Raw genomic sequence first — 24,020 nt, 5'->3', positions numbered from 1 at the left:
GAAGCATTTCCATGACAAGTTTACTTATTTCTTTAGTGTTTGCAGCTTGTTTCATTGTTGCTCTTTCAAACTAACTGGGCTGGTGGACCTCTTGAACCCTGTTATGTACTCTGAGAGTCGCTGGCAGCACTGACAGGGATGTTTCTAATGCGGCGGTTTGGGTAACTGGTATTTTCTTGTGTCCTGTGCAGAGGTGTGGGGCTCGGTTAATGTGTGGGTCTCCAGGTGTCTTGAGAGGCGGCTCCAACACAGCTGGGACTCATTACAATCACACAGCATAAAGACTGTGGACTGCAGAGGCCTCTGCCAGATTGTTTCTGCTTCTTAGTGTGGGTTCTCCTGCTCTGAGCTCCACCTCTGGTGTCTCTACCTCAAGTCCACAGCCATCACCACCTCCACCACCATGTGCCTTCACGCTGTACTCACACCACCTGAGTTCTGTGCACTCCAGCGTATCTCTGAGCTGCTCTCCGCCTCAGCACCTCGTGTCTCGCCGGCTATTCCCGGGACATCCCAGCTACGAGTTTCCTGCATACCTGGAGTCTCACTTCATTATCCACTCAATAAACTCCTTTTTTACTCTTTCCCCCATCTGCGTGTCTGCTATTGGGTCCAAATCCTGCCTTAACACAACATCAAACTTATTTTTAATTGTACAAATAAGAGCAAAATTGCATTTTAGGATTTTTATGCCTATAAGACCAAATCTGTAAACACCCCAGCCTAAAAATAAATAACTCTAAATCACTGTTTGTACATTTTGATAAGTAAACATGAAGTGCAGTTATGGCTTGCTTGAGACTTTCACTTTCCATTCAAGTGAGACTTCCTGGGAAGCAAAACTGTGAGGAAAAAATACTATTGAGGAAGAATTCAGGAAGAGGAGGAGTGATGATCTGCTGAGTGCAGGCAGAGGAGGCGAAGGAGTGCGAGCTCTCACTCTGCTCCTACAGCCAGCTCCAAGAAATACACATCACCTGTGTGAGGACAGCCTCTGATCACATTATTTAATAATGAGAGGATGTTTTCATATAAAAACTGGCAAACAAGCACCGGTGTGTGTTACAGGCCTGATGACGTGGAAGCACTGAAAGAGGAGATAATCGTCGTCCTGTGTATCATTCAAATGTCCAATATAACATCAGTTTGCACTAACGTTTATTAGACTTTCAAATGGGCCAACAGGTAAACAAATATTTTACCTGGCTGTGGCACCAGTTTGTTTAGTCATTGGTAAACACTGTTCTCAGATAATCAAAACCACCTGGGAAGAAAAATGAATATCTCAGATTAATTACGGGAGAGCACTCTGAGGCACGTTCACATTAGAACTACATCAGGACAGCAGGGGTCATTGGTCAAAATAAGAGCGTGTAATTATAACTGACAGTGATTTACGGTCCCTGAGTCACTGCACACCACTCGCTGCACGATTTGTGCTTTGGTAAGTCTTTAAATTGACTGTTTTCTTTCATCTTATTTCATTGTAGCTCTCAGTTTGACCTAAAACAGAATTCACCTGTGCAGGTTTGACCTCTGCAGATCAGGATGGCCCTGATGGTCTGGATTAACTTTTCAGTGGCATGCAGAGATTCTGAATGTGTATGTTTCTTCATGGGTTCATGAAATTATCCTGCTTCAAATAAGGAGTTACCTCCCAGATAAGCATACTGGAGTCGAGCTCACAGATGGATTATCAATGAAAAAAAACAAAACAAACATTACCTTTAAGTGAAGCCAGAAACCGTTCAGCGGTAGGCCCTGATGGACAAGCTGGTGAGACAAGAGGACCACATTTATTGTGTCATCCTTGATATTTTACAGTCCGTATTGTAATATTCAAGTTTAGACACAGTTTCCAGGACCGTTGTTTTAGCAACAGGGTGACTCATCGTGCTTGTAGAGGATCTTTGGTACAGTACAACAACACACCCGGCGCCTGACCCGAAACATGAAGGCGTGTTTGCTGGCTCTAGCTGTCGAACTGATTTCCTGGTGTCCATTTAGGAGATAAACAACTTAACAGTCCACCATAAGACAACACAATGGAGTTACAGCTTGTATTTCAAAGGGTTTACAAGCGTTTTTCGCTATGATTTTAGCGACCCAGTGACCGCGAACATAAACTTTGCAATGTTTGCACACTGTCAGCTAACGTTACTAGCATAACTAGCTTAACCGTTACAGTCGTCGACATCGTTAAAACTAATGGAGGATGATGGGAATGCCTCGTCCGAGGTTCAGACTGTGTCCTCTAATGTACCGAGGACACCAAACACCGAACTGAAGAAACTGCTGGTTTTTAAAGTTTACAAGAGGAGGTGGTTTATTCTGCTGGTGCTGTGTCTGTTAAACTGCTCCAACGCAACGGTGAGTTAACGGGCGACTGACGGTAAAGTTAGCTAATGACGAAGTTAAGATCTGTGCCCCAGATTTCCTCTGGCGAACTTCGAGCCAACAACAAAGTCAAACATCGACGGCTTCTATGAAATAAATATTAACCAGTCTCCCATTTAAATAATTGTTTTTATGGCAGAAAGCGCCTAGAAACAGAAGATAATGAACGTTAAGCGCGAAGAGTATGGAAGCTCATTGCAGCCATAAAAGTGAAAAAAACACTGTTACAAGTAACTTAAAATCTCTGCATTCAAAACCTTACTTACTGAGATGTACTGCAGTTTCTAAGTGTAAAAGTTCTGGAATAGTGTACATACATTATTATCATGGGTTTATATATATATATGCATTAAGGTGTCAGCATCACTGATGTTGCAGCTTGTGAAGGCTGAGCGCCTTTGAATCATTTGATAAACTGCTTTTATGTACTCATTAGGAAACATGGATTTATCTGTTGATTTATATTTTGTATCATCAGTCTGAATCTGTAAGATGAAATATTCTCTGTGCTCCTCTATAATTTAACTCACTCGTTTTATCCATCTGGAAATTACAGGATATGGCCTTTAATAAAACAGCTGCTGTCTTGGCGTACGTTCATTAGTGCCAGTTTGCCAGATATAGGCTCAAAAATGTGGCTCATAAGAGAATACCAGTACTGGCTGTTGCTGACATTGCAGCAGCACATTTAATGAGCTTTTATGGGGTGTTTGTCTCCTGATGGCTTTAATTTCTTCTCTCCTCATATCGATTCTCTAACAGGCCCGTTTATCCAGCATCCACTATCACCTAATGTGACACAGAGGCCATCTCCAAAGACAAAATGATTGAAATTCTGATCAGATTTAGACTTATTATGTCTCAGGATTTAGTAGCTTTTGATCTTCATCTTTGTCGTTCGTGATGTTTTCATTTCCTCTTCTGCTGTTTCTGCCATGCTTTGTTCATCCGCTGCGCTTCTGTGTTGGTTTGCTGTGCACATCATTTCTATTGATAGCCTTTGAACGAATGTTTAGGAGTGAAATAAATAGATGCAAAGAAAACTCCACACAGTTTCAGGTGGTTGTTTTGCTGAGGTGGACCCTTGCATCACTTTAGATAAACTATCATTAGATTGCGCAGGTTTAAATGTGTTTTTCAAGAGAAAAGTGCACACCGTCTTATTAATATTTAACACACCTTTTTATGCCTATGCACTGACCTGTGGTGCCACATTCTTCACTTCTAACTGTAAATACTTCCTTGAGTTGACGGCTTGCTGTTCTTTACTTGAATTGCTGAAATTCTTTGACCTTTTTCTCGTGCTGAACAGCAGATGTGGTCATGAACAGTGCAGGTGGATGACATGTGTTGGCCCTTTATGTTTGGAGGAACTTGATATAATTCCCCGGGGGTGTTGTCATTGTAAAGCAGAGTGTGCCTGGAGACAAGTGTGCCCCTCTGTCTTGCAAACTGAGCACCCCCCCCCCACATCTTTCCAGCTCCCATGGGACTCGCCCTCTCAATGGGAGCTATTGTTTCCGCGGGGCTGGTGTTGCTGCTCACAAAGGATGCTCAGCTGGCGGAGAGTCGTTCATGATGTGGCAAATAACAGCTGATGTGCCAGTTAGACATCAATCTGTGTGACATTAGCAGCACACTGAGAGTTCAGGGTGGGATTCATAAATGGTTTGAATTGTTTAGATGCGCCTTCATCTGTGTGAAGCAGTAGTTTCAGTACGATATGAAACTCCGCTGGTTGAAACTAGAGACATGGCGGTGTTGTAGTGAAACGGTGTTGTGTAGTTGCAAGCCAACATGCATCCACGCTTTGTTGAGAGCAGATCAGATGTCTGAAGCATCATCGGAGAGGCAAACAACGGACCAGTGTACTGAACGTTTGTGGCTGTAGTGTTGTGACCTGGATGCTGGGTCGCTGCCTTTGCACAAAACAAATCAGATTATTCGGAGAAATCAGATTATGGCTGTGATTTGGAGTTTTTGTTGGCTCTGTAGTGAGAGAGCACGTAGTTTTTCATTGAAGTCTAATGTGTCTGAGTTTTGAGTAACAATAGGTTAGGCAGTAAAATTTCAACTTATTTACGCTTTTAGAAGCTTGTTCTTTGTTTTACATACAAGAGATGCACTGCAACTAATAATGTGCCGTTTATTCCCTGCACTCTGCCGTAGAGGTGCTTTTCCCATCTGATCTTGCTCATGCACGGCTGAGAAATCAAGTTTCTCCTGCAGAAATGTAGCTGTGTTGACAACAGAAACCAGGGTGCTTGTTCACGTGGTGTCTTAGAGATAAGGTTACTACAGCAGACAGACAGTGACCTGGTTACTTACTGTTTATTTATCTGTTTATTTAGGTTTTATTTGTGTCTGTTACCCTGTGAAAGACCACAGTCACATCATCCATTGCATGCTGGGTAAAGCTGCAGCCAGTCTTTAAAACTGTTTGATTGCCAATTTTTTTCTCAGGACTGAAGAGTTTCTGAAGCCGTATTCCACATTGAGTTTTATTTTCATGGATCCAGCATCAGCAGTCTCACTGTCATGACACACAGACGTCATTTTTCAATAAATCTCTTTGTGTATCTTCCCAGATATGGCTGACCTTTGCACCAGTCGCAGACCAGTCTGCCCAGTATTTCAAGGTGAGCCTGGAGGAAATCAACTGGTTGTCACTGGTCTACATGGTGGTGGCCATACCGCTCAGCTTTGGGACCACATGGATGCTGGACACCCTCGGGCTACGGATCACGGTACGAAGCGTCACTGGCTCGGTGTAATTTGTTCTGTTGATGCAGCGTAATGAGCCTGCGAGTGGACGTTAAGATTTGTGTCTGCTGAAAAGGCTTCAGATGGACAGAGAGAAAACAGACTGAAGGACGTGATGTGAACAGTTCCAGAGAAGCAGTACTTGGCGATGACATTCTGTAGCTTTCAGCGTTTTAACCTCCTGCCTTCCATCCCGACTCTGCAGCTGGTTCTGGGATCCTGGTTGAACGTGTTAGGAGCAGTGATACGCTTCTGCGGCTCACCGCCGGCGCCGGGTTATACGGTCTTGTTCCCTGTAGTGATGCTGGGGCAGACCCTCGGCGCCTTGGCTCAGCCCCTCATCGTTTTCACCCCCACAAAGCTGGCAGCCCTCTGGTTCCCTGACCACCAGCGCGCCACAGCCAACATGATCGCCTCTATGTGTGAGTGATGTACTGTTTAACACTGAGTGCTGGGTTCGTTTTTTCATTATTTTAGTCTGAATGTTGATATTTGAAACAGTCATTTACTAATTAACTATGGAGTCTAATTGAAAAAAAGGTCTTGTTGTATGGTTTTATTTTATTCTTTATTAGGATTTATTAGGACATGTTCGATGATATTTTGAGTCAGTGGTGATGCCTCATGTCATGTTGGCCCAGTTTCTGTGCTTTGTGTGATTAGTAGGAACTGAGTCAGCTTCAACACGTGCTGCTCAGATTAGATTTTAACACGTCAGCAAACTTTTAATGTGCACACAGCAAAGTGAAGGATATGTCCAGAGATTAATAACCAGTGTGAAACAAACTGTTTTACTTTTAATGTCTACACGTGAACATCAGTAGTATCATTTCTTGAAGATACAGTTTTCAAATGTTCCAGGTCGTCACCAGAACTTTAAAAATAAGAAGCGGTGCAACTGAAACTGGGAACAGAAAGCGGAGTGAGGCGGCGCTGAGTCTGAAACCAGAATAACACTCAATAACACTTCCCTTTTCTCTCCTCAGCCAATCCCCTGGGCATCCTCCTCGCCAACATCATCTCTCCCATGGTGGTTGAAACACCTGAACAACTTCCAAGTCTGGTAGGTTGAGCTTAAAGAAAGTCTGTCGTGGTCTGAGCCATGGCAGGAGCACGCTGCTGCTTTCAGCTCTGATCAGCTCCACAAGATGAAAACGTGTGAGGACTAAGTTCCTCTAGCAAAAGAATTCATCGCTGCTGCTCAGAAAACTAAAGAGCTGACCTGTGCGCGCCCGTGGCTCCGCCCACCTCACCTGCTAATGATGATGAATTGTTTTTGATTTAAGGTGCTAACATCCATTTATCATCACATTACGTGTGTTTCTTCCCTCCTCCAGCTGATTGCCTATGCGGTCCCGGCATGCGTCATCTGTCTCCTAGCAACACTGGGGATACGGAGCAGCGAGCCCCCCACGCCGCCATCAGCCAGCGCCGGGTCCTCCGGCTCAGAGCCGTTCGCACGGGGGCTCAGACTGGTGAGGACAACGCAGACATGATGACAGATCGTATAAATGTGGAGACAAACTGGATTAAAACACCCAGAATCAAAATTTAAGCTGCATCAGGCAGATTTTAAACTTAAACTTTAAACTCTGATTTAAACACAGTCTTCCTGCAGCTCAGTCGTTCCACAGTGAGGGCGGGATGAGGTTCACCACTTTGAGAACATGATTGGAGGAAGGATGGTACTGCACAGGCTCAGGAACACTTCATATTGTTTATGAATCATTGCATCCTGTTGTTATTTAGGCAGGGTGTCAACTGTTTCAGAATCAGACTTGTATTTATTCTTCCTTTAATCGCTCATCGTCTGTTTCCTGTGCGTGCTGATGCTCTCGCTCCCCTCGTTGAATGCTGTATCTGCAGTGAGCGTGCTTTAAATCCTGCTGCTGTTTCCTCTGCAGTTACTGAAGAACAAAGCCTACCTCGTCCTGCTGCTGTGCCTCGGCTCCGGCATGGCCGTCTTCACCTGCTTCTCCTCTCTGCTGGAGCAGATCCTGTGTGTGCAAGGATACACCAACGTGAGTACGCTGCAGCACAGGAGAACGAGCCCTTTCACATACTGGATGCAGATACCGAATAAACGCATAAAACCTCGTCCCTGCAGGACTTTGCTGGCGTCTGCGGCGCCCTCTTCATCGTGTTCGGCATCGTGGGTGCCGGCGCCCTGGGACTCTACGTCGACAAGACCAAGAAGTTCACGGAAGCCACAAAGATCAACATCAGCTTCACTGCCCTGGCCTGCATCGCCTTCTCAGTGGTGAGGATGTCGCTCCTGCTTCCAGTTTGTTTTACTTGACTAATTTAATTTACTGCACCTTTTGGTCGTTCACACACAAACAGTTTTTGGTAAACTGAAGATACTCAGAAACTCTGCCTGCAGACAGAAACAGACTCTTTTTTTGAAACATGCTCGTGTGGATGAGATTGTTCTGATGAACGAAGGGGGAAAGACAAAATCCTTGCGTCTGTGTTGATGAGGCATTCATTTAAAGTAACTGTCACATGAGCTGCAGAGCATGCTTTTCAAATCTTCAATGACAGAAATAAACATTTATAAAATCGTCTTCTGCTCCCTGAAGCAAAAATAAACCTCTGCAGTGAAGGTTTTCAGGGAGATCGCAGCTCCCAGATGCCGCTCGGAGGCCGACTTTATCGACTTCTTTTCTCCTGCAGAAATTTAGAGAACATTTATTTAAGTGCACGTCTGCAGTGAGAGACAGGAGCCGACGAGGTGAACGAAGAAAGGGAATAAGAACAGCAGCAGTGTTTGATGGCTGCTGGTCATCAACCTGTTTTGACACTTACTTTGTTTTACTGTAATGCAGCCGTTCAATAGAGAACAGCATGAAGAAAGTGAGTCTGAGAGGTCACCGAGAGGACAGCAACGGTGGAAAGAAAGCTTCTGTTTTTCACTCTGTTATGGTCAGAGCAGAGGAGGCACTTCATGAGTGAAGGCGCCTCATCAGAACCCACATGGACGTTTTCATATCCCCCCACGCAGTCGAGGTTCAGCGTCAGAGGTGGAAGTTGTTGTCGTTCTCTCCGTGTAGAGCTCTCAGTATTCAGGAGAACAAAGTGCATCCATTCAGTGTTCTGATGAGCAGCAAGGAAACATCAAGAGGAAGAAACGGGTACAAAAGACAGTAAAACAAGAAAATGATCAGTGTGTATATCGTGGTGAAACTGAACCATGTTTTTTAAAGCATGACAACTTTTTCCCCACGAGGTCTGTTTAAAGCAGGTGTCAGAAGGTCACGTTTCATCTGAATCCACTGAGCAGCAAACAGCCAAAACCAGCAGCATCACCAGCGCTGATAACTTTTGTCATCTGTTGCGTGTTTTTCTGCATTTATGTGGACGTTACTGGGTGGGAGCACCTCTCATTGAACCTTTTTAGGGATGATTAATGTGCCATTTTTGCTGCCCTGTTGATATTCAGAGCTGCTCTACAATTGGTTCTCCTCCTCTCAGGTGTCTCAGATGCAGCAGCAGAAAGCCGCCGTGGCCGCCGTCTGCTCTCTGTTTGGCTTGTTCGGTTTCTCCATTTACCCGGTGGCCATGGAGCTGTCCGTGGAGTGCACGTACCCCGTCGGAGAAGCCACGTCGGCCGGACTCATCTTCATATCGGGGTACTACTGCCTCAGCATCCAGGACACACAGAGTACACGTTATTACAGACCGAACAGGCGAATACAAGAAGCGCTGAGCTCCACAGCCCTCAGACTGATTCAGAATGGACTCCGGTCACTTCCTGGACTTCATCGTGTCCTTGTGATCTCTTCCAGACAGGTGCAGTCTGTCCTCTACATGATCCTCCTTCAGGCTTTGACCCAGCGGCTCACCGAGTCTCCCCTGTCCACCTGTGGGAACGCAGTCCTGAGCTGGAGGGGTAGGTCACATGATGGAACAAAGGCGGCCTCACTGAGCGAGTTCACTGACCTCAGCTCAAAGGTTTCTGGGTAGAAGAGTACAAAAGATTTTACAGTGTGCAAGGAAATTTTGCACACGAGTTCCTCAAAATGCAGGAAATTTCCAGCTGTGCACTTTGAGCTCGTCGTGGCCGTCGATCATGTGAATTTGACCTGTTTGTTATGTGAATGTTTAAAAATCAGTGACTTCCATTAAACTTGAAGCCGTCGAGGACGCGGACTCTCGGGACCTGCTGCTTTAACGTGCTCGTTTCTCGCCCTCAGTGCCCATGCTGGTGATGGCGGGACTGTGCAGCCTCTTCTCGTGCTGCTTTGTCATCTTCTTCCACACGCGATACAGACGACTGGAGGCTGAGGAAGAAGCGACTTATGGACGGAGCGACGGCTCGGCGGCCGATAAGCACGCCGTGACCGCGGACACGTGAACCTGCTGCAGGCTCGTGACGACAGAGGGACTTATGGGTGATCACCTGCAGGTTGTTTTCATGGGTGAAATCGATTTTTCTTTGGCATCGGGGCCTCTTTTTTTTTTTTTTTTTTTTTTTTGGTACGTCAGGTTACAGGAACAGATTTTATTTTAAGTCTGTTTCTACTAGCATCATTCCAGAAATGAGAAACCCGTTCTTGTAATAATGCACTTAAAGATTGTATACTTTTACACAAAAAAGTAGTTTGTAGGGAGATTTGTGAGTTGTGTTGTCGGGTCAGAAAGGCCAGTCAGCTGGTGAAGAAGCTCACTTATGCCCCGACACTGATCGAGTGTTTTTCTCGTCTTGAGAAAAGTCAAGTTTTAGAAAACATAAATGAGACGAACCAAAAACAGGCTGTTGGAGTGATCGAGGTGCACGCGTTCATTCTGCCTCTTTCAGGGTTCGTTTCAGTCGTCAGGATTTCTTTGAATGCTCACCAAAGCGAAATCATGGCCTGATGTACAAGCTGCTCCATGCTCTCGTCTGCTTCCTGCTACTGTGCGGAGTCTTTCTGACCTGCAGGGACTGACAACAAACCCTGCAGCGTTTTCTGAAAGACAGGAACTCCACAGACAGACAGACAGACAGCTCTAACTACAGAAACAGACATGTTTGAAGTCTTCAAGCTGAAACAGATGGACCGAATGTAATGCCTTGTGTTTACACTGATGACCTGATTCTTTTCTAAATGATCTACATGTCAAACAAATTTTTTTGTCACGTCATCCCTGCCACACGTCTCCTCCTGTTTTACTGTAACCACTATAAAAGATGCTGAATTCATGGTTTAACTTCCATGTTCAGCAGCTTGTCTGCAGGTTCAGACTGGACCACCTGGAATCAGAACTGCTTCCTGTCTGTCAGTAACACTGTTCACTGATCATCCTGTTTACTGAAACGTGTGTCATTGCTGCTCATGACAGCACTGAACTACATGTTAATGCCTTAAAGTTGTAAAAACACTTCTAGCTAAAGGACTGCAGACGTTGAAGCCTCACAGAGACAAATGTGGGTTTTGTGCAATAAAGCGAGTCTTCAGTCCTGAATGTGTCCACTGTCAACATTAACACTTACTCTAATTAAAATGTGATTTTTTTTCCACTAGTTAAGACCAATAATACTGTTGTTTTGTGTTTTCCAAAGAAGTGCTGAGGATTAAGAAAACTGAAGAGGTTGGATTTCACCTCCAGTGTTTTTAGATTTGATCATCTGGAACGAGATCCGTCAAATTTAAGTTCTTCTCACTTCAAGGCCAAGACCACAAGAATGATAGTTTGTTTTAATGCCTTAAAATGTCAATAAAATGCATTCAGTTCTTTCTCGCTGAGTCTGTCTTATGTTTGTCTGTTGTCTTTAAAACGTTGTTTAGACCTCTGTGAGACACTGAAACTGAAGACGTTCAGCGTCAGCGAGGCAGATCTTTTTCAGTGTGACGGGAGGAAAAGCACGACATTGACTGCAGACCTCATGTTTCCAGGTGTGATGTTCTGAATCAAAACAGCTGCTGTGAAAAGGTCAAACCTCCATGACACTGAGCTCACGCATTCTGCAAAACGACACATAAATGAGCCGTTCATGTGGTCATTTCCAGGGAGAAACCCACTGCTGGCTGCATGGAAGTTATTGTTTGAACAAGACTGTCAGAAGAAAAAGGATCAGTTGTAATTTCAGTAATTATTCTGTCAGTTATGAAGCAAAAATAAGAAAGAAATCTGAAGCTAAAACGTTCTGTTCATTCTAAAGGGAATATGAGATTATTATCAGCATGTTGGGCTAAAATCTGAAACAGCAACTTAATTTCATTTTGTTCTAATTTCAAGAGGAAACAAAAGTGCTGACTCATCTCTGAAGTTTCACGACCAATTTCTTTAACGTCACCTGTTGTGCTTCATCCATGAACCAGCGCCACCAGCATGCCTTCCCATGATGCCTCAGGTGACATTTTATTTTCTGGATCATCTGGATTCCTCCGTCTATTTTCAGAGAATCTGCACCGTCAGATCATGACCGAGCAGGGCGGAGGAGGAAGAAAGCGACACACGAGCAGGCGGATAAAGACTCTGCAGAGTTTTAATTCTTTCCCAATTCCACATAAAACAAATATAAAAAAGTAGAGCGCTCTCTCGACTCAGAATCAAAGCGAGCTGACCTGAAATCTCTCCTATGATCATTTCTGCAGCTCCGTCTGGACTCAGACAGTTCGACGGTTTTTAAAAAGATCCATTCAGAAGAATAAGAGCAGGATGTAAAAATGAACAAAATTCAAAACCAAGACAAAAAAAAAACAAAAAAAAGGAAATACTACAGCAAATTAACGACAGGGTTTGTCGAACTGACTCGTGTTTGAATTCCTACTGTGAAGGCCGCCGTCAGACGTGGCGACTCCGAATGGCACCAAACACAAAACAGGGAAGTTTAAAAATAAAGCCCGTGATGAGATTCTTGATGCAAGAGCTGGTAGTTTCTAACGTGTAGGTTTAGCACAGGTACTGTGTGCACACGAGCACACACTCCACGCCGTCCAATCCCGCGTCAGCGCCGGCGTCTCAGAGCTGCAGGGCGCAGAACTGCTGGTAGACGGCCAGGATGTGGTGGTCGAGCTCCGCGGTGAACAGCAGGTTCTCCAGGGTTCCCATGTACTGCTGGATGGTCACATGGTGCTGCGGAGTGAGGAGAGACGCCACGTCAAAGAGGGGACGCTAACGTCAAACGTGCACCGCTGCAGAGTGTGTGCGTGTGTGTGTGAGAGAGCGTTTTACCATGAGGAAGATCTGCTGCAGCCGCTCGATGCAGTTTTTGTACCACGGCGTGCTGATGTCCACGCTGCCCGTCTCGCAGCGGACCAGGTGCTCCGTCAACAGCATGATGAAACGCTGCAGGAGGGAAAAAAAAAAGCATTTCAGTGAGGCAAATAAATAACGTGAAAGCTGCACCGAACGGGACTCGGACGTGGAATAACGTCTGACGCAGATCATTTTCCTCTCGTCTATGAACCTCAAAACATTTCCACGAGGAGAAACACGCTGCAGCTTCAGAACCCTGCTGGGACTCTCTGGTCCAGGTCTAAGGTTCAGGGCTCCTCGCCCCCCTTCAGTACCTGGAAGATGACGAGGAAGAGGTTCTTCTGTTCGCTCTGAGCCGATTCCACCTTCTCCTGTAGCCTCTCGATCTGCTCCTCCAGCTGGCCCTCCTCATCCTCGCTGGCCTTGTCCATGTCCTCGTCATCGCCGCTGTCCCTCTGATGGTGAATGAACACACACACACACACACACACATTAACCAGCTCAGTCATTTCTCGTCCCTGATGGACATCATGTGGTGGACAGTTACCCTCTTATGCTGCTGTTTCTCCAGTTTGTCCTTGGCCTCCTCCAACTCCTGTTGGATCTTCTGGACATGTTTGTCCATCTTCCGGATGGTCGAGTGTAGAATCTCCCAGATGAAAAGCCTGCATGAGGAAAAGACAACGCAGAAAACAGAGCATCGACTTTTACATCCTGGAAAATTGGACATCATAAAAGCTTAACGTGTCCTCTGTCCTCCTCGTGTTAAATGTCCCACATCCCACCTGGTGAACTCATGAGCCATGTCCTGAGAGAAGAGCCAGTTAGCGACGGCGGCGCAGTCCACGATCTGCGTCCGGATCATTTTGTCCACCAGCACGGCGATCATCTGCGACGCAGCGGGGACACGTTACCTCGAGTCCACGTCAAACACACATTTTCACACATGAACACCCACACCGGGAGCGACTGCGGTACCTGCGGGTGATTCCTCCACACTTCATAGACCACCTTGAGGATGTGCAGCTTGCCCTCGTCGCTGACTGTCAGGTTCTTCAGGATCTCGTGGAACCTGCAGGTGAAACGCTCGACTGTGTCAGTGTTGTGTTCTCTTTGAATCTCCTTCCTCTCTAATTCTCTTTACTTTCATGAGCGTGTGAGCCAAGCAGCATCCAAGTGAAGCCTGTGTGTGTTTGAGCAGGTTAAGTCATCACGCAGGAAGAAAGGACAGTGGATGAGCAGCATGTGAGTGCGGATCGACATGAGCCTTTTGGTGAATGAATGATAGCTTCAACATTTTTGGTTTGTATTGAGAGACACTCTTAAAAGCAGGTGAAAGACATGAAGACGGTAGAAAGCGAGAAGCGTTTTTCATGGCGGTGAACTCACTTGCCGAGGGCGCTGAAGGAGTGGCTGAAGGATTTGGCAGCCAGATGGAGGAGAGTCTGCAGGAACACGTCGACCTTCAGAGGGTTGAAACTCTCGCCCTCATCTGGAAGAAAGAGAGAGGAGTGAAAGAGAACAGAGTCATGAGAGTGAAAAGGCGATTTTACACGACAGAGTGAAATGATGTTTGGCTAAATGATTGCAGCTAAATGTCACCCGCACTTAAAAGCAGAAAAGTGGACTTTTTGGGGTGACAGACGTTGTGTAATCCACCCACAGATATCCAAACGTTTTAAAGATGATCATTCTTCCATCACACAGAAGAATAAATGAGACTTTTTTACTTTGTCAAACTGTAAAAAGAACCGTAAACAGAAAACCATAACACTGCCACCAAGAAAGGAATCAAAACGAAAGAAGACAGAGACCATCGTCGTCTTCCTGGTTGGGGTTGGGCACTTCTTTGAGGATGGACAGGATCTCCTCGTTGGACGCTCGGTTCTTGATGGCGTTTCCCACGGTGATGGACAGTGGGTAACCCGGTAACGAAGCTGTGGGACAGACGACACATTTGGTTAAGAGTCCGTGTCTAAACTCGAGATCTGTGTGACCAATCGGGGCTCAGGTGAATGCACGCGTGTGCTTACAGGCGCTCTCGTCGTCGTATTTGTAGACAAAGATGGGTTCAGCTGGGATGAGCGCCGAGAAGGTCGGAGGGACGATGTCCACTATCCGCTGGTGGTACGAAAGTCTGCGGGGACAACCGACCGCTTCAGTTCAAGGAGACACTTTCCAAAACGAAAGCATCAAAGGAAACATTTTCAAACTCGATATTTGACGCCTCTGAGGAGAAAGACGAAGACAAATACCTCATGCACTTCTCCAGAACCTCTTTGACAAACTTGGGCTTGGGCTTCTCTAGATCCGTGGCCAAGCAGTCAGACCTTTAGAGAGGACACACGATCAGCTGAGCGGGGTTGTTTTCTACCCAGGTTAAAAGAATAAAGAGCAGCCGCAGAGGCTCACCAGTCATCCCAGCTCCATCGAAACTGGAAGTTGCTCAAATGGTGAGAAAACCAGTTGATTAGTCTGGAAATAAAAAGCAAACGTTAAAGCACAGACAGGAAGCCGTTGACTCGTGCGGTGGAGTTAACGTGCAGTTCGGTGACCTGTCTATGCAGGTGGTGTTCATGGTGTCCAGCCTCATGTACAGCATCTCTGTGGCTTGAGCCAACTGACGGGCAGACGTTAAGGCGCAGTCTCTCTGAGGTGAACACTCACACCAGCGCACCATGCAGTGACACAAACAATCAAGGATACAACTTGCGGCAGAGATCCTGGCTGCAGTTTGCAGAGCTCGATGAGCAGCGTGGTGTACATGACGTCGATGTGAGGCGGACAGGGCAGCTGGAAGAGTTCTCCAAAGATCACCTGAAAACACAGAAACAGAAACATTTCATCCAGCCTTTACTTTGAATTGAATTATTCATCTCTCAGCACGCGGCTCGTTAAAAATGTGCAGACCTCCACGATGTGATAGTTGAGTGGAATCTTATTTTTCCCTGGATAGCTGAGTAACTGGGCAGCACTGAAAGATACCAAAGAAAATCAGAGACGTTAAAACATTAAAGACACTTCAGATATCACTGAAACATGAGCGAGTGGGTTAGCCACCATGTTTTTCTCTCTCTCCAGTGAGTCTTGATGATACAGTGCAGGTTTTCTTCTATGACAAATCTCTCCACAGAGTGGCTGCCGGGCATAACAGGACCCTAAAGACAAAGAGGACGAAGGTTTGAGGGATCCAATCAAAATCACATGTCGACTATTTAACATCAACAACAGAGAGCTGATCAGTAACACAGTGACGTGTTTTCAAAGACAAGCCTTAAAGCACCTCTGGGGCATCGGTGTAGTCGAACATGCGGAAGACGACCCGGGGCATGGGGTACTGGGCGTCGGGCATGTGGCCCGGTGGGGTGAAGGGGGGCAGGTTGTGCTGCAGGGCCTCACACAGCACGCTGTCAAAGGCGATGTAAGGACGAAGGATGTGGCGCTCCTGCCAGCGGTCCTTCTTTAGCTTCTGAATCTGGGCCCAGAGGCAGTCCAGGTACTGACAGAGAGAGGGGGGGGGGGGGGGGGTTTAACAGCGTTCTGAGGGCCAAGCCATCACATCGTTTCTGACCACAAGAAGAAAAACACCAGCCGCAGCTGTAATAGCTCTCGAGGTGAAGCTACAGTCAGCAAGGTCAGAGCAGATACTGCAGAAAAGTTCAATCAGAAGGCGAGTTTGTGGATTCAAGCAAAATCTTTCAGTTTGAATATCTTGCTAAATATCAACAGACAGTTCAGGTGGGTCAGAGCAGAGACCCACAGAGAGGATCTGACTGAAGGCTCGGTCTTTAAAATGATGCCAGTGGATCTGCCAGCAGAAAAGATTCATCTCTCTCTGATTCTTCTCTCCTTACATCCATAATAACAGCTTTCAAAGATAATGGCTGAAACCAAAGTGACCTTAGGACAATTTTCTTTATGTTCCAAACAGTAAAGGGACACGTGCAGCTCTTCCACCTGCCTCTCACCTCCTCCTGTGGGTGGGGCTTCTCTGCTGTCCACACCTGCAGCATGGGAACGTGCGTCTTTACTCGCCCCCTGAAAATGAGAGAAAAATACGACCTTCAGCTGACTGATGAGGAATCAGTTACAAAGAGCGACTGAAGCTTTGAGAAAATGACGAGAAATTTAGCAAGAAGTAAAAAATAACAATGAGAGCAATGAGCAGAAAACCACGGCAGACATCTTACTTGAGGTAGCCTTCGACCTGGCTGAGAAGTCGGTCCATCTCAACATCCTTCTTTTCATAGAGCTCCTTACCGACCCAGGGCAGGCAGGACAGCACCACATACACGAACCAGTCCGACCGAACCTGAGGACGCACGCAAGACCTCGCCACTTCAGCCTCAACGTGAAGCGGGACTGAAAATCACAGGGCTTCCCATAATTCTACAATTTTTGCAGTCAGCGGTTATTTTGGCACTAAACTCTCAATATTAGGAACTGTCACTCTGTAGGGAACATCTTGGAGGATTTAGGAGGTGTAAACACATCTGCGTGATAAAAACAGCTTCAAAACATTTCAGCATTTTGCTCTCTTTAACCTACAGTTGACCCTGATCCTTCGCTGCTGCCGTGACTGCAGTTAACACGTTCATGGATTCCTTCAGTGCTTCAGTGTAGTTAACAAAATGACAGGACCACTCTGCCGCAGCCTTCGACCTACCTGTGGTACATCTTCCTCTTGAGTAACACTGACAAAGTTTTCGAACATGGCCACCATGGAAGGAGCAGCGATCACATGGCAGTTGACCAGGTCAGACAGAAAACGCACCTAGAAAAAAACACAGTGTTAAAAGAAAAAAGTGTGGAAGCATCGGCGGCTTCGAGCTCATAAAAAGTCAGCTTACCAAGTAAACAGCTTCATTGTACAAGTTGTTTTTCAGTGTCTCCTTGAGTTGTCTGATCATGGCCTCCACAAACTCGCCCCCAAAGTTGTAGTTCCTGGCATTCAGGAGGCCAACTAAAGTCGTATACACAGTGAGCTTCTCGGGGAGGAGGCGGGCGCTGTCCAACAAAAGATGACTCAGTGAAAAACGACCACGCGAACACACATCATTTCAATCAGAAAAGGCTGAGCTGAGCTGAACTTACACGGCACATAAAATGCGCAGGATTTTGTTTTTGTAGTTTGGAAGGTCAGCCTCCAACACGCCTGCGAGGCCCTCCAAGTTGCTCTCCAGGGACGATGTACTCTGCCAAGAGACATGAAGCAATCTAGGATTCGCAATATCCAACAAACTAATTCAACTAAAATAAGCCTGCACTGCCAGCGGCCGTGTGAAATTGGCAAATAAATGAATGAAAATCAGACTGTGAAGCCATACTCTTCGTTTTTGATCGCCTTTAGAGGTAAAGCAGTGCAGCCATTTGAATCAGAGCGAGATGGAGCAGAATCTCACACACTTGATGTAATTACAGCACTTTGCCAGAGCTGACTCTTTACCTTCTCCCCCACACGACATATCAGTGACTCCAGGCGGTCTTCAATTTCAATGGGCTCAGATGTTCTCCTCCTTTTGTGGGCCTGACCTCCTGGAAGGGTAAACGAGTCACAAAATGATCACAGAGTGAGTGAAGCCAGAAGCATTAGCTGAGAGAATAAGTCAGGGGCAGCCAGGATGGGAAATCCACCCAAAAACAGAATTAACACAAGACATTTGTATCATAATTTGTCACTTTGAAGCTGCCTCTTTTTACAGGGACGCTTCACTACATTAACATATGAGCAGCTTACCAAAGACTGGTTATCTATTAACAGGTGCTAATGCTAATGTTCCGTTTAGTGTTTCTGGAGCTTGTCCCATACAAGGAACTGAAACTCAGGCTGCCTCTGCCTCTGTTGCATTGATTTCACTGTGACACTGACATTTTCTCTGATTCAAAGCTGGAAAGTAATGTCTGAACGTATCTAAAACATGCATTGAGTCGATCATTATCTCAGAGTCAATGGATTATAACGACAAAAAACACTGATAACGTTAACGTTATTAATATTGCTATTTAAAGAGGCACCATGTACATTCTGTTTAAGGGTGGATTTTAACTACTGCTTAATACATAAACTTTTAATCAGCCCTAAAGCAGTAGATCGCAACCTTGTAAGGCTAAAATAGGCATTAGTCCATTTTCTAAAAACTACTCTCACTGAGGTATTTGTATTATTCAAATCACTGGGTTACCGCCCCCATATCTACCTACTAGCTACCCAGGTTAACAGAAGCTAACATAGCAGCTAACGGTAACCGCATACCGGTTAATCTTCCGCTAATATCTCACTTTGCTCAATCTTCTCGCTTTCCAGCCACGAATGCGAAAACAGATAATGAGATAATAAGTTTTTTTTGCATTTTTTAGATCGCAACGAGAAGAACTAAAGCCCGGCATCGTAAAACAATTCATCAATCAGCATGCGTGAAAGCACCAAGCACAAGATTAACGTTAACCCTACCAAAATCACGCTAACGGTGGGTAGCCACCAGTCGTTAGCCTAACGTCTGAATTACACACGTATCCTCCTCTTACCGTCATTCTCGTCGCTGTGTCGTCTCCTGGACATCTTTCGCTCGCTATGAAAGCAGCGCTAAGGTATTTCGGCAGGAAAATGGCTATGAAACAAAATAATAAGTCGGCTAGCTTCTAGATCCTTCAGCCTGGCCGCTACTAGTGCAGAAAAATAATAGCGGTCTGATTCAAGTGAGGCACATCCGGGGCAGTCGGGAGTCAACCGGAAGGTGCACCGTCTTTTTTCGTCCGGTGTTTACTGCTGGATTTTCTGCTGCACGTTTGATGGTAGTTGGATATGTGACATGCGCATATTGTCACGTTTAAGACTTTTTATTGAATGTTCGCCAAGGTTCGGTCAGTATTGACTGCTTAAACGATGCATTACTCGGACCAAACAGCGGAAGTAGCTCCTTCTAAATTTTAACGAATCTTCTAACTTAGCTAGCTAAAGAGTGTTTCCTGGCTAACTAAGTTGATAGTGTATTTTTAAAAACTTAAAAAACATGGCAGCGGAAGATACGCCTTGTGCAGAGTTCACGGACTTGGAGCTTGACACCTCATCATCTAATGAAGTAACGTTAAAACAGGAGAAACAGCTGTCTGCCTCACAAAGGAGGTACTACAGCTTCTGTAGGAGGAAGGTGAGTGACAACAAACACTTAACGTCTTGTTATATGACCTTTTTTTTAACTACATGATTAGGGAACACCACTGTCCCCGAGCGCTGCACAATGACCGTTTTCTGTATGAAGTTTGTGTGAACTACATGTGTCAGCTGTCCCAGAGGATCACTGGTACCAGGTATGTGAATTGTGAATGGAGTCATCGTGTTTCTACGATTGGCACTGTTTTGTCACTGTTGAACTTTACAAACCACCCACTGGATTTTAAGATGTGTGGGATTTGTTCTGCCAAAGCCAAAAGCCCACAACATGTACAGCAGAGTGAAGCGTTTAGAAGAGAAAAAACAAAAACATGCAGCATTAATGAAAGGGGAAAATAATACATACGTCTGCCCCGTGATTCAGATCCACTCCAACACTTAATGGGTTCTTTCTTCTCACTGGAGCAGAAACATCTCCTTTATTTGAGGTAATAATCCTAAAGAGGGGGTCATGGCTTTCTATTATGGGGCTCAGGCAACAAATGTTGGGAACTATGATGTAATCTGTGCTATTTCTACTGCTTAAACACATCTAACTAACTCCTTTTTATTAAAAAAAAGGATTTGATTTTGCCACTTTAAAAGCACTTCATGCTTTTTCTTCTCCACAGTCGTTTGCTGCTTTCGTGGCGTCCAAGAGGGATGGCCGTCAGGAAGGAGGAAGCACATCTTGGTGCTGCTGCGGCCGTACCTTTAAAGAACACTCTGCCATTCACAAACATGTGGCCAGGACTCATGACGCTGAAATACAGCAGCTCACACAGGCCGCATATGAGCGTTTGTTGAGCCAGCTGGAGGAAGAGTCTGAAACACAGCAGCCGAATGAGCGTGAGGCTGAGCCAGCGGACGTTTCTGCGTGGATCCCTGAGACAGGTCACATCTCTGAGGACCAGCTTCAAAAGTACTGATTCTTTCTCCTGACTTCAGTTCAGTCCACGTCTTTGAACTGTTTTAAAGTGAAAATCCAGCATATGGTTTTATTAACATATGTGATCTATAAAATATTTATTGGATTTCTGAATCTTTAAATGGATACTGATGCTTCTCACTGTAATTCTTCTTCTCAGGGGTCCAGGGAAGGTTCTCCTCTATTATCACTACTGCCAAGTGAAAGATCCTCATGTCATCTGTGCTTGGCAGAAAGCTTTGTGTGAGAAACTCCACTTAACTGGCAAGGTGAGTAAACTCTCTTATCCTGCCTCCAGCTGGAAGACTGCAGAATGTTTACACCGAGGACAGATGAAGATTTGTTTTTAATTCTGAAAAAGATGGATCAACGTTTAATTCAATTTCTCTGACCCATTGAAATATATCATGATCACCTTTTCCAGGTGAGGGTGGCCACTGAAGGCATCAATGGAACAGTTGGCGGCACCAACACGGCCACTGCCCTTTACATCGACGTCATGTGTTCACACCCTGTCTTTAAGATGGATAAGGCGGATTTTAAGGTCAGACTCAAGCTGGATGATTGAATGTACAGATGTGCCTGTTGTGCCTTGGATAACACATCACATAATGCATGAATATGAACTCAGTGTTCCACGTGGTGCCCACAGCTGCAGAGTTGTACGCCTGTTTTCTGAGAAATAATTGTCACACCATCCTTTCTTGTTATGAGTTTATTGTTAGTAGTGCTGATTATATGTAAATTGTGTGTGTCTTCAGACAAGTGATGGCGGCGCAGAGTGTTTTACAGACCTGAGGGTCGGGGTCTATAAGGAAATCGTCCCAATGGGAGTGGATCCTGATGTTCTTTCCTACCGACTGGCAGGTAAGGTAAAATCAATGATACTATTGTAATACTGCAGTAAAGTCCTCTCTACGACCAGTGATGCCTATAGCTCTGTTATTTCCAGTGTGTTGTATTGTTTCATATGTAGACATTGGTAAGAATTATAAAGGTGTTTTTGTGCTGTTGCTGTTTTGCTTTTAGTGTCGCAGTGAAAGTGTTTTTTCCCTTTTCCCTCTCAGGAGTTCATTTAGAGCCGGAGGAGTTTCATAAAGAAGTGGAGGCTCTTTTGGCTGAAGGGGATTTGAGTAATGACACCATCCTCTTAGACTGCCGCAATTTTTATGAGAGTAAAATTGTAAGTAATGTCCTCCAGAAACACAGACTTGCAGATGTTCTACAAGATATAGTAATATTTGAATAATTATTATTATATTGAATTTTTATTTTACTCCATTTGTGCTAAATCTGCTTAAAACAAATATTACATTACTACTGTGTTTAACCTGTTGCAGTAAGTACGTGGAGGTTTGAACAAAAAATTTTTTTTTGTGAACTTATCATTTCAATGTTCTTGAGTTCCTGCTGGATTCGGCTGTATTTTTGCTGACTTTGACCAATTTCCACACAAACATCATAATCAAACAGGACAAAAGCCAGAAAAAGATCTTGATCATTCTGACCATGATTATTTTTTCCCTCCAGGGGCAGTTCACTCAGTGTTTGGCTCCAAACATCCGCAAGTTCAGCTACTTTCCAGACTACGTCGACCAGAACCTGGAACTGTTCCGAGACAAAAAGGTCTTAATGTACTGCACAGGAGGGATCCGCTGTGAGCGCGGCTCTGCCTACCTCCGCTCAAAAGTAAGCCCGCCTGTCTTTGATGTGAGCTAAAGAATGGACTCTTTTTAACAGTGAAGCGGCTTCTGGTCATGCAGGGACTCACAGCGGGGAACTATTGAGTCATTGTCTGCATGTGGCATCACACCAGCTGTGACTTAAAACAAGTGTTTAATGGAAATGCATCATTTTTGAATCGTAGTTCACATCTTCAGCACCAAACGCAGATCGTTCGCAACATTTGCAAGCAACACTGAAAGTTCTTGTGTGTCATCCTGCCTGTAGAATGTTTGTAAAGAGGTTTACCAGCTGAAAGGTGGAATCCACAAGTATCTGGAGCGATTTCCAGAGGGTTTCTATCGAGGGAAGCTTTTTGTGTTTGATGAGCGTTACGCCATCTCCTCCAACAATGACGTCATCTCAGGTGAGTGCGTGCACAGAGATCCTTATCAGCATGTTGAATCACATACACATAAAGAGAGTGCTAGCTCTATCAGAAAATATTAACATTTAGTTATTGTGAACAACTCTGTGATTCTGTCCAGACTGCAGGTACTGCCGCTGTCCCTGGGACCAGTACAAGCTCTGTTCCACCCAGTTCTGCTGTCAGCTGGTTCTGTCCTGTCCCGGCTGCAGACAGGACGGACACACCGCCTGCTGCCCCACCTGCCAGAACAAAGGACGAGCTCAGAGCAAGGCGTCCCCCGCTGTTCTGCATCACAAAGAGGAGTGCGAGTGCACTGGTGGACGTCCAAGGATCCCTCAGGATGTGTAGCGATAGAGAGGTTATGACTGGACATCATGAAAACGCTGCCTGTCCCGGCACATTAATCAGAATGTACGACCAGAATTTGTGGAGAGTGTCAGGTGTTTTTTAAAGCCAAGACTTTTTTTATATGAATGTCAGAAATGAAATCAGATTTACTGTATTTAAAGAGTTTAATTCTGAAGACGGAGCATCCACAAATGTTTTTATTGAGGAAAATTTAATAATGCATCTGCAAAATCAGAGTTTTATTACAAGAATTCCATAAAACTGCCTCATCTTAGTAATGAAAGCTGTGTGTGCATGCTTATTTGTGTTAAAATAGAAATCAGTGCTTTGGCAGTGATTTATGTTAATTGCATGTTTTTTTTAAATTTGTTCCAAATCCACAGACAGTTTTAAATTAAAATAGTTTGAAGTCGTGCTGCAAACAAACTAGATGCATTTTTATCATGCAGCCTCTGACTGAAGCAGGTTACTGACACTGCAGGTGTCACCAAAACACCTGCAAACCACAAGCACCAATGTCTCTGTGCCTTACATGGGATGACACATTTCTCATAGAATTCACCTCAGCTTACCTGAGAATAAGCCTGCTGGTGTGAAACCATGCAAAAGCAGACCCCCAGTAAAGTCAGGTGTAGAGTTAAGTCTTACTTTCAGCATGTGAGTGATTTTAATCCCTGAGCCCTCATGAATAAAGACACAGTTGCATCATTTTACGTATGTTTTACGTAAGCATGGAAGCCCATAGGGGACGATGCTAAAATAAAAATGAAAACATAATTCCACAGTAGCATTATAATTTTTCATTTTCGTGTGTTTGATGGGAAAAAATGAAAATGCAACTATGCAATTTGCATTTTTCTTTTTCACACACTCACGTAGGTGTTCAATAACCACATTAAAAAGAAAATGTAAAAGCTGTTTGACAATAAAGGAAACAGTGTCTGCAGTCTGCATTTACATGTCATCATAAGTCTAGGTGGTACTGTGACTTGCTGAGTTAAGTTAGAGATAAGTATCTGTAATGTTATGTAATATAAATTGGATTAAAGAGATATATGTCTGTATGTAAAAAAAAAATAATGATATAACCAAGTATTTAAATGAAATACCTAAATTATATATACTTGCAGAGATAATCCACAAGAGGGAGTGATAGA

At 44.9% G+C, this 24,020-nt stretch overlaps 3 protein-coding genes across 3 annotated transcripts; 2 read left to right on the top strand and 1 right to left on the bottom strand.

Annotated features, from left to right (window-relative positions):
• The first annotated feature begins 1,928 nt into the window (after positions 1–1,928).
• Positions 1,929–10,882, top strand: slc49a3 (solute carrier family 49 member 3). Its single transcript, XM_070962746.1, has 10 exons — positions 1,929–2,370; positions 4,986–5,144; positions 5,366–5,582; positions 6,147–6,223; positions 6,498–6,635; positions 7,065–7,181; positions 7,268–7,420; positions 8,635–8,792; positions 8,949–9,052; positions 9,357–10,882. The coding sequence occupies exons 1-10, from the start codon at positions 2,209–2,211 to the stop codon at positions 9,515–9,517; spliced, it is 1,446 nt and encodes a 481-aa protein (XP_070818847.1). The 5' UTR covers positions 1,929–2,208; the 3' UTR covers positions 9,518–10,882.
• Positions 10,883–11,604: 722 nt separating this feature from the next.
• LOC139331279 (nuclear cap-binding protein subunit 1) lies at positions 11,605–19,063 on the bottom strand. The gene is made up of 23 exons (XM_070962685.1): positions 18,871–19,063; positions 17,792–17,880; positions 17,440–17,540; positions 17,196–17,352; positions 17,012–17,119; positions 16,536–16,657; positions 16,314–16,383; positions 15,629–15,844; positions 15,406–15,503; positions 15,256–15,319; positions 15,052–15,162; positions 14,901–14,965; positions 14,758–14,820; positions 14,601–14,675; positions 14,379–14,482; positions 14,160–14,282; positions 13,735–13,837; positions 13,324–13,417; positions 13,131–13,234; positions 12,893–13,010; positions 12,660–12,800; positions 12,322–12,435; positions 11,605–12,222 (listed from the first exon to the last, which is right to left on the bottom strand). The coding sequence occupies exons 1-23, from the start codon at positions 18,902–18,904 to the stop codon at positions 12,109–12,111; spliced, it is 2,388 nt and encodes a 795-aa protein (XP_070818786.1). The 5' UTR covers positions 18,905–19,063; the 3' UTR covers positions 11,605–12,108.
• A 20-nt stretch (positions 19,064–19,083) lies between these two features.
• Positions 19,084–23,814, top strand: LOC139331277 (thiosulfate sulfurtransferase/rhodanese-like domain-containing protein 2). Its single transcript, XM_070962684.1, has 9 exons — positions 19,084–19,493; positions 20,128–20,417; positions 20,584–20,692; positions 20,848–20,967; positions 21,185–21,290; positions 21,491–21,606; positions 21,954–22,112; positions 22,374–22,512; positions 22,634–23,814. The coding sequence occupies exons 1-9, from the start codon at positions 19,356–19,358 to the stop codon at positions 22,861–22,863; spliced, it is 1,407 nt and encodes a 468-aa protein (XP_070818785.1). The 5' UTR covers positions 19,084–19,355; the 3' UTR covers positions 22,864–23,814.
• Positions 23,815–24,020: the final 206 nt, after the last annotated feature.

This window comes from Chaetodon trifascialis, chromosome 5 (assembly GCF_039877785.1).
Source record: "Chaetodon trifascialis isolate fChaTrf1 chromosome 5, fChaTrf1.hap1, whole genome shotgun sequence".
NCBI lineage: Eukaryota > Metazoa > Chordata > Actinopteri > Chaetodontiformes > Chaetodontidae > Chaetodon > Chaetodon trifascialis.
The sequence above is the reverse complement of the archived record's forward strand: the minus strand, read 5'-3'. Positions and strand labels throughout refer to the sequence as shown.

Excerpts from the sequence above, each read along its gene's own strand:
- LOC139331277 (XM_070962684.1), top strand. The coding sequence starts at position 19,356 with ATGGCAGCGGAAGATACGCCTTGTGCAGAGTTCACGGACTTGGAGCTT. Across the intron at positions 20,968-21,184 it reads TGGATAAGGCGGATTTTAAG|ACAAGTGATGGCGGCGCAGA; the intron begins GTCAGACTCAAG and ends GTGTGTCTTCAG. Across the intron at positions 21,291-21,490 it reads TCTTTCCTACCGACTGGCAG|GAGTTCATTTAGAGCCGGAG; the intron begins GTAAGGTAAAAT and ends TTTCCCTCTCAG.
- LOC139331279 (XM_070962685.1), bottom strand. The coding sequence starts at position 18,904 with ATGTCCAGGAGACGACACAGCGACGAGAATGACG. Across the intron at positions 17,541-17,791 it reads TATGTCGTGTGGGGGAGAAG|AGTACATCGTCCCTGGAGAG; the intron begins GTAAAGAGTCAG and ends GTCTCTTGGCAG. Across the intron at positions 16,384-16,535 it reads CAGGTCGAAGGCTACCTCAA|GGGGCGAGTAAAGACGCACG; the intron begins GTAAGATGTCTG and ends TCTCATTTTCAG.
- slc49a3 (XM_070962746.1), top strand. The coding sequence starts at position 2,209 with ATGGAGGATGATGGGAATGCCTCGTCCGAGGTTCAGACTGTGTCCTCT. Across the intron at positions 5,583-6,146 it reads CAACATGATCGCCTCTATGT|CCAATCCCCTGGGCATCCTC; the intron begins GTGAGTGATGTA and ends TTCTCTCCTCAG. Across the intron at positions 6,224-6,497 it reads CTGAACAACTTCCAAGTCTG|CTGATTGCCTATGCGGTCCC; the intron begins GTAGGTTGAGCT and ends TCCCTCCTCCAG.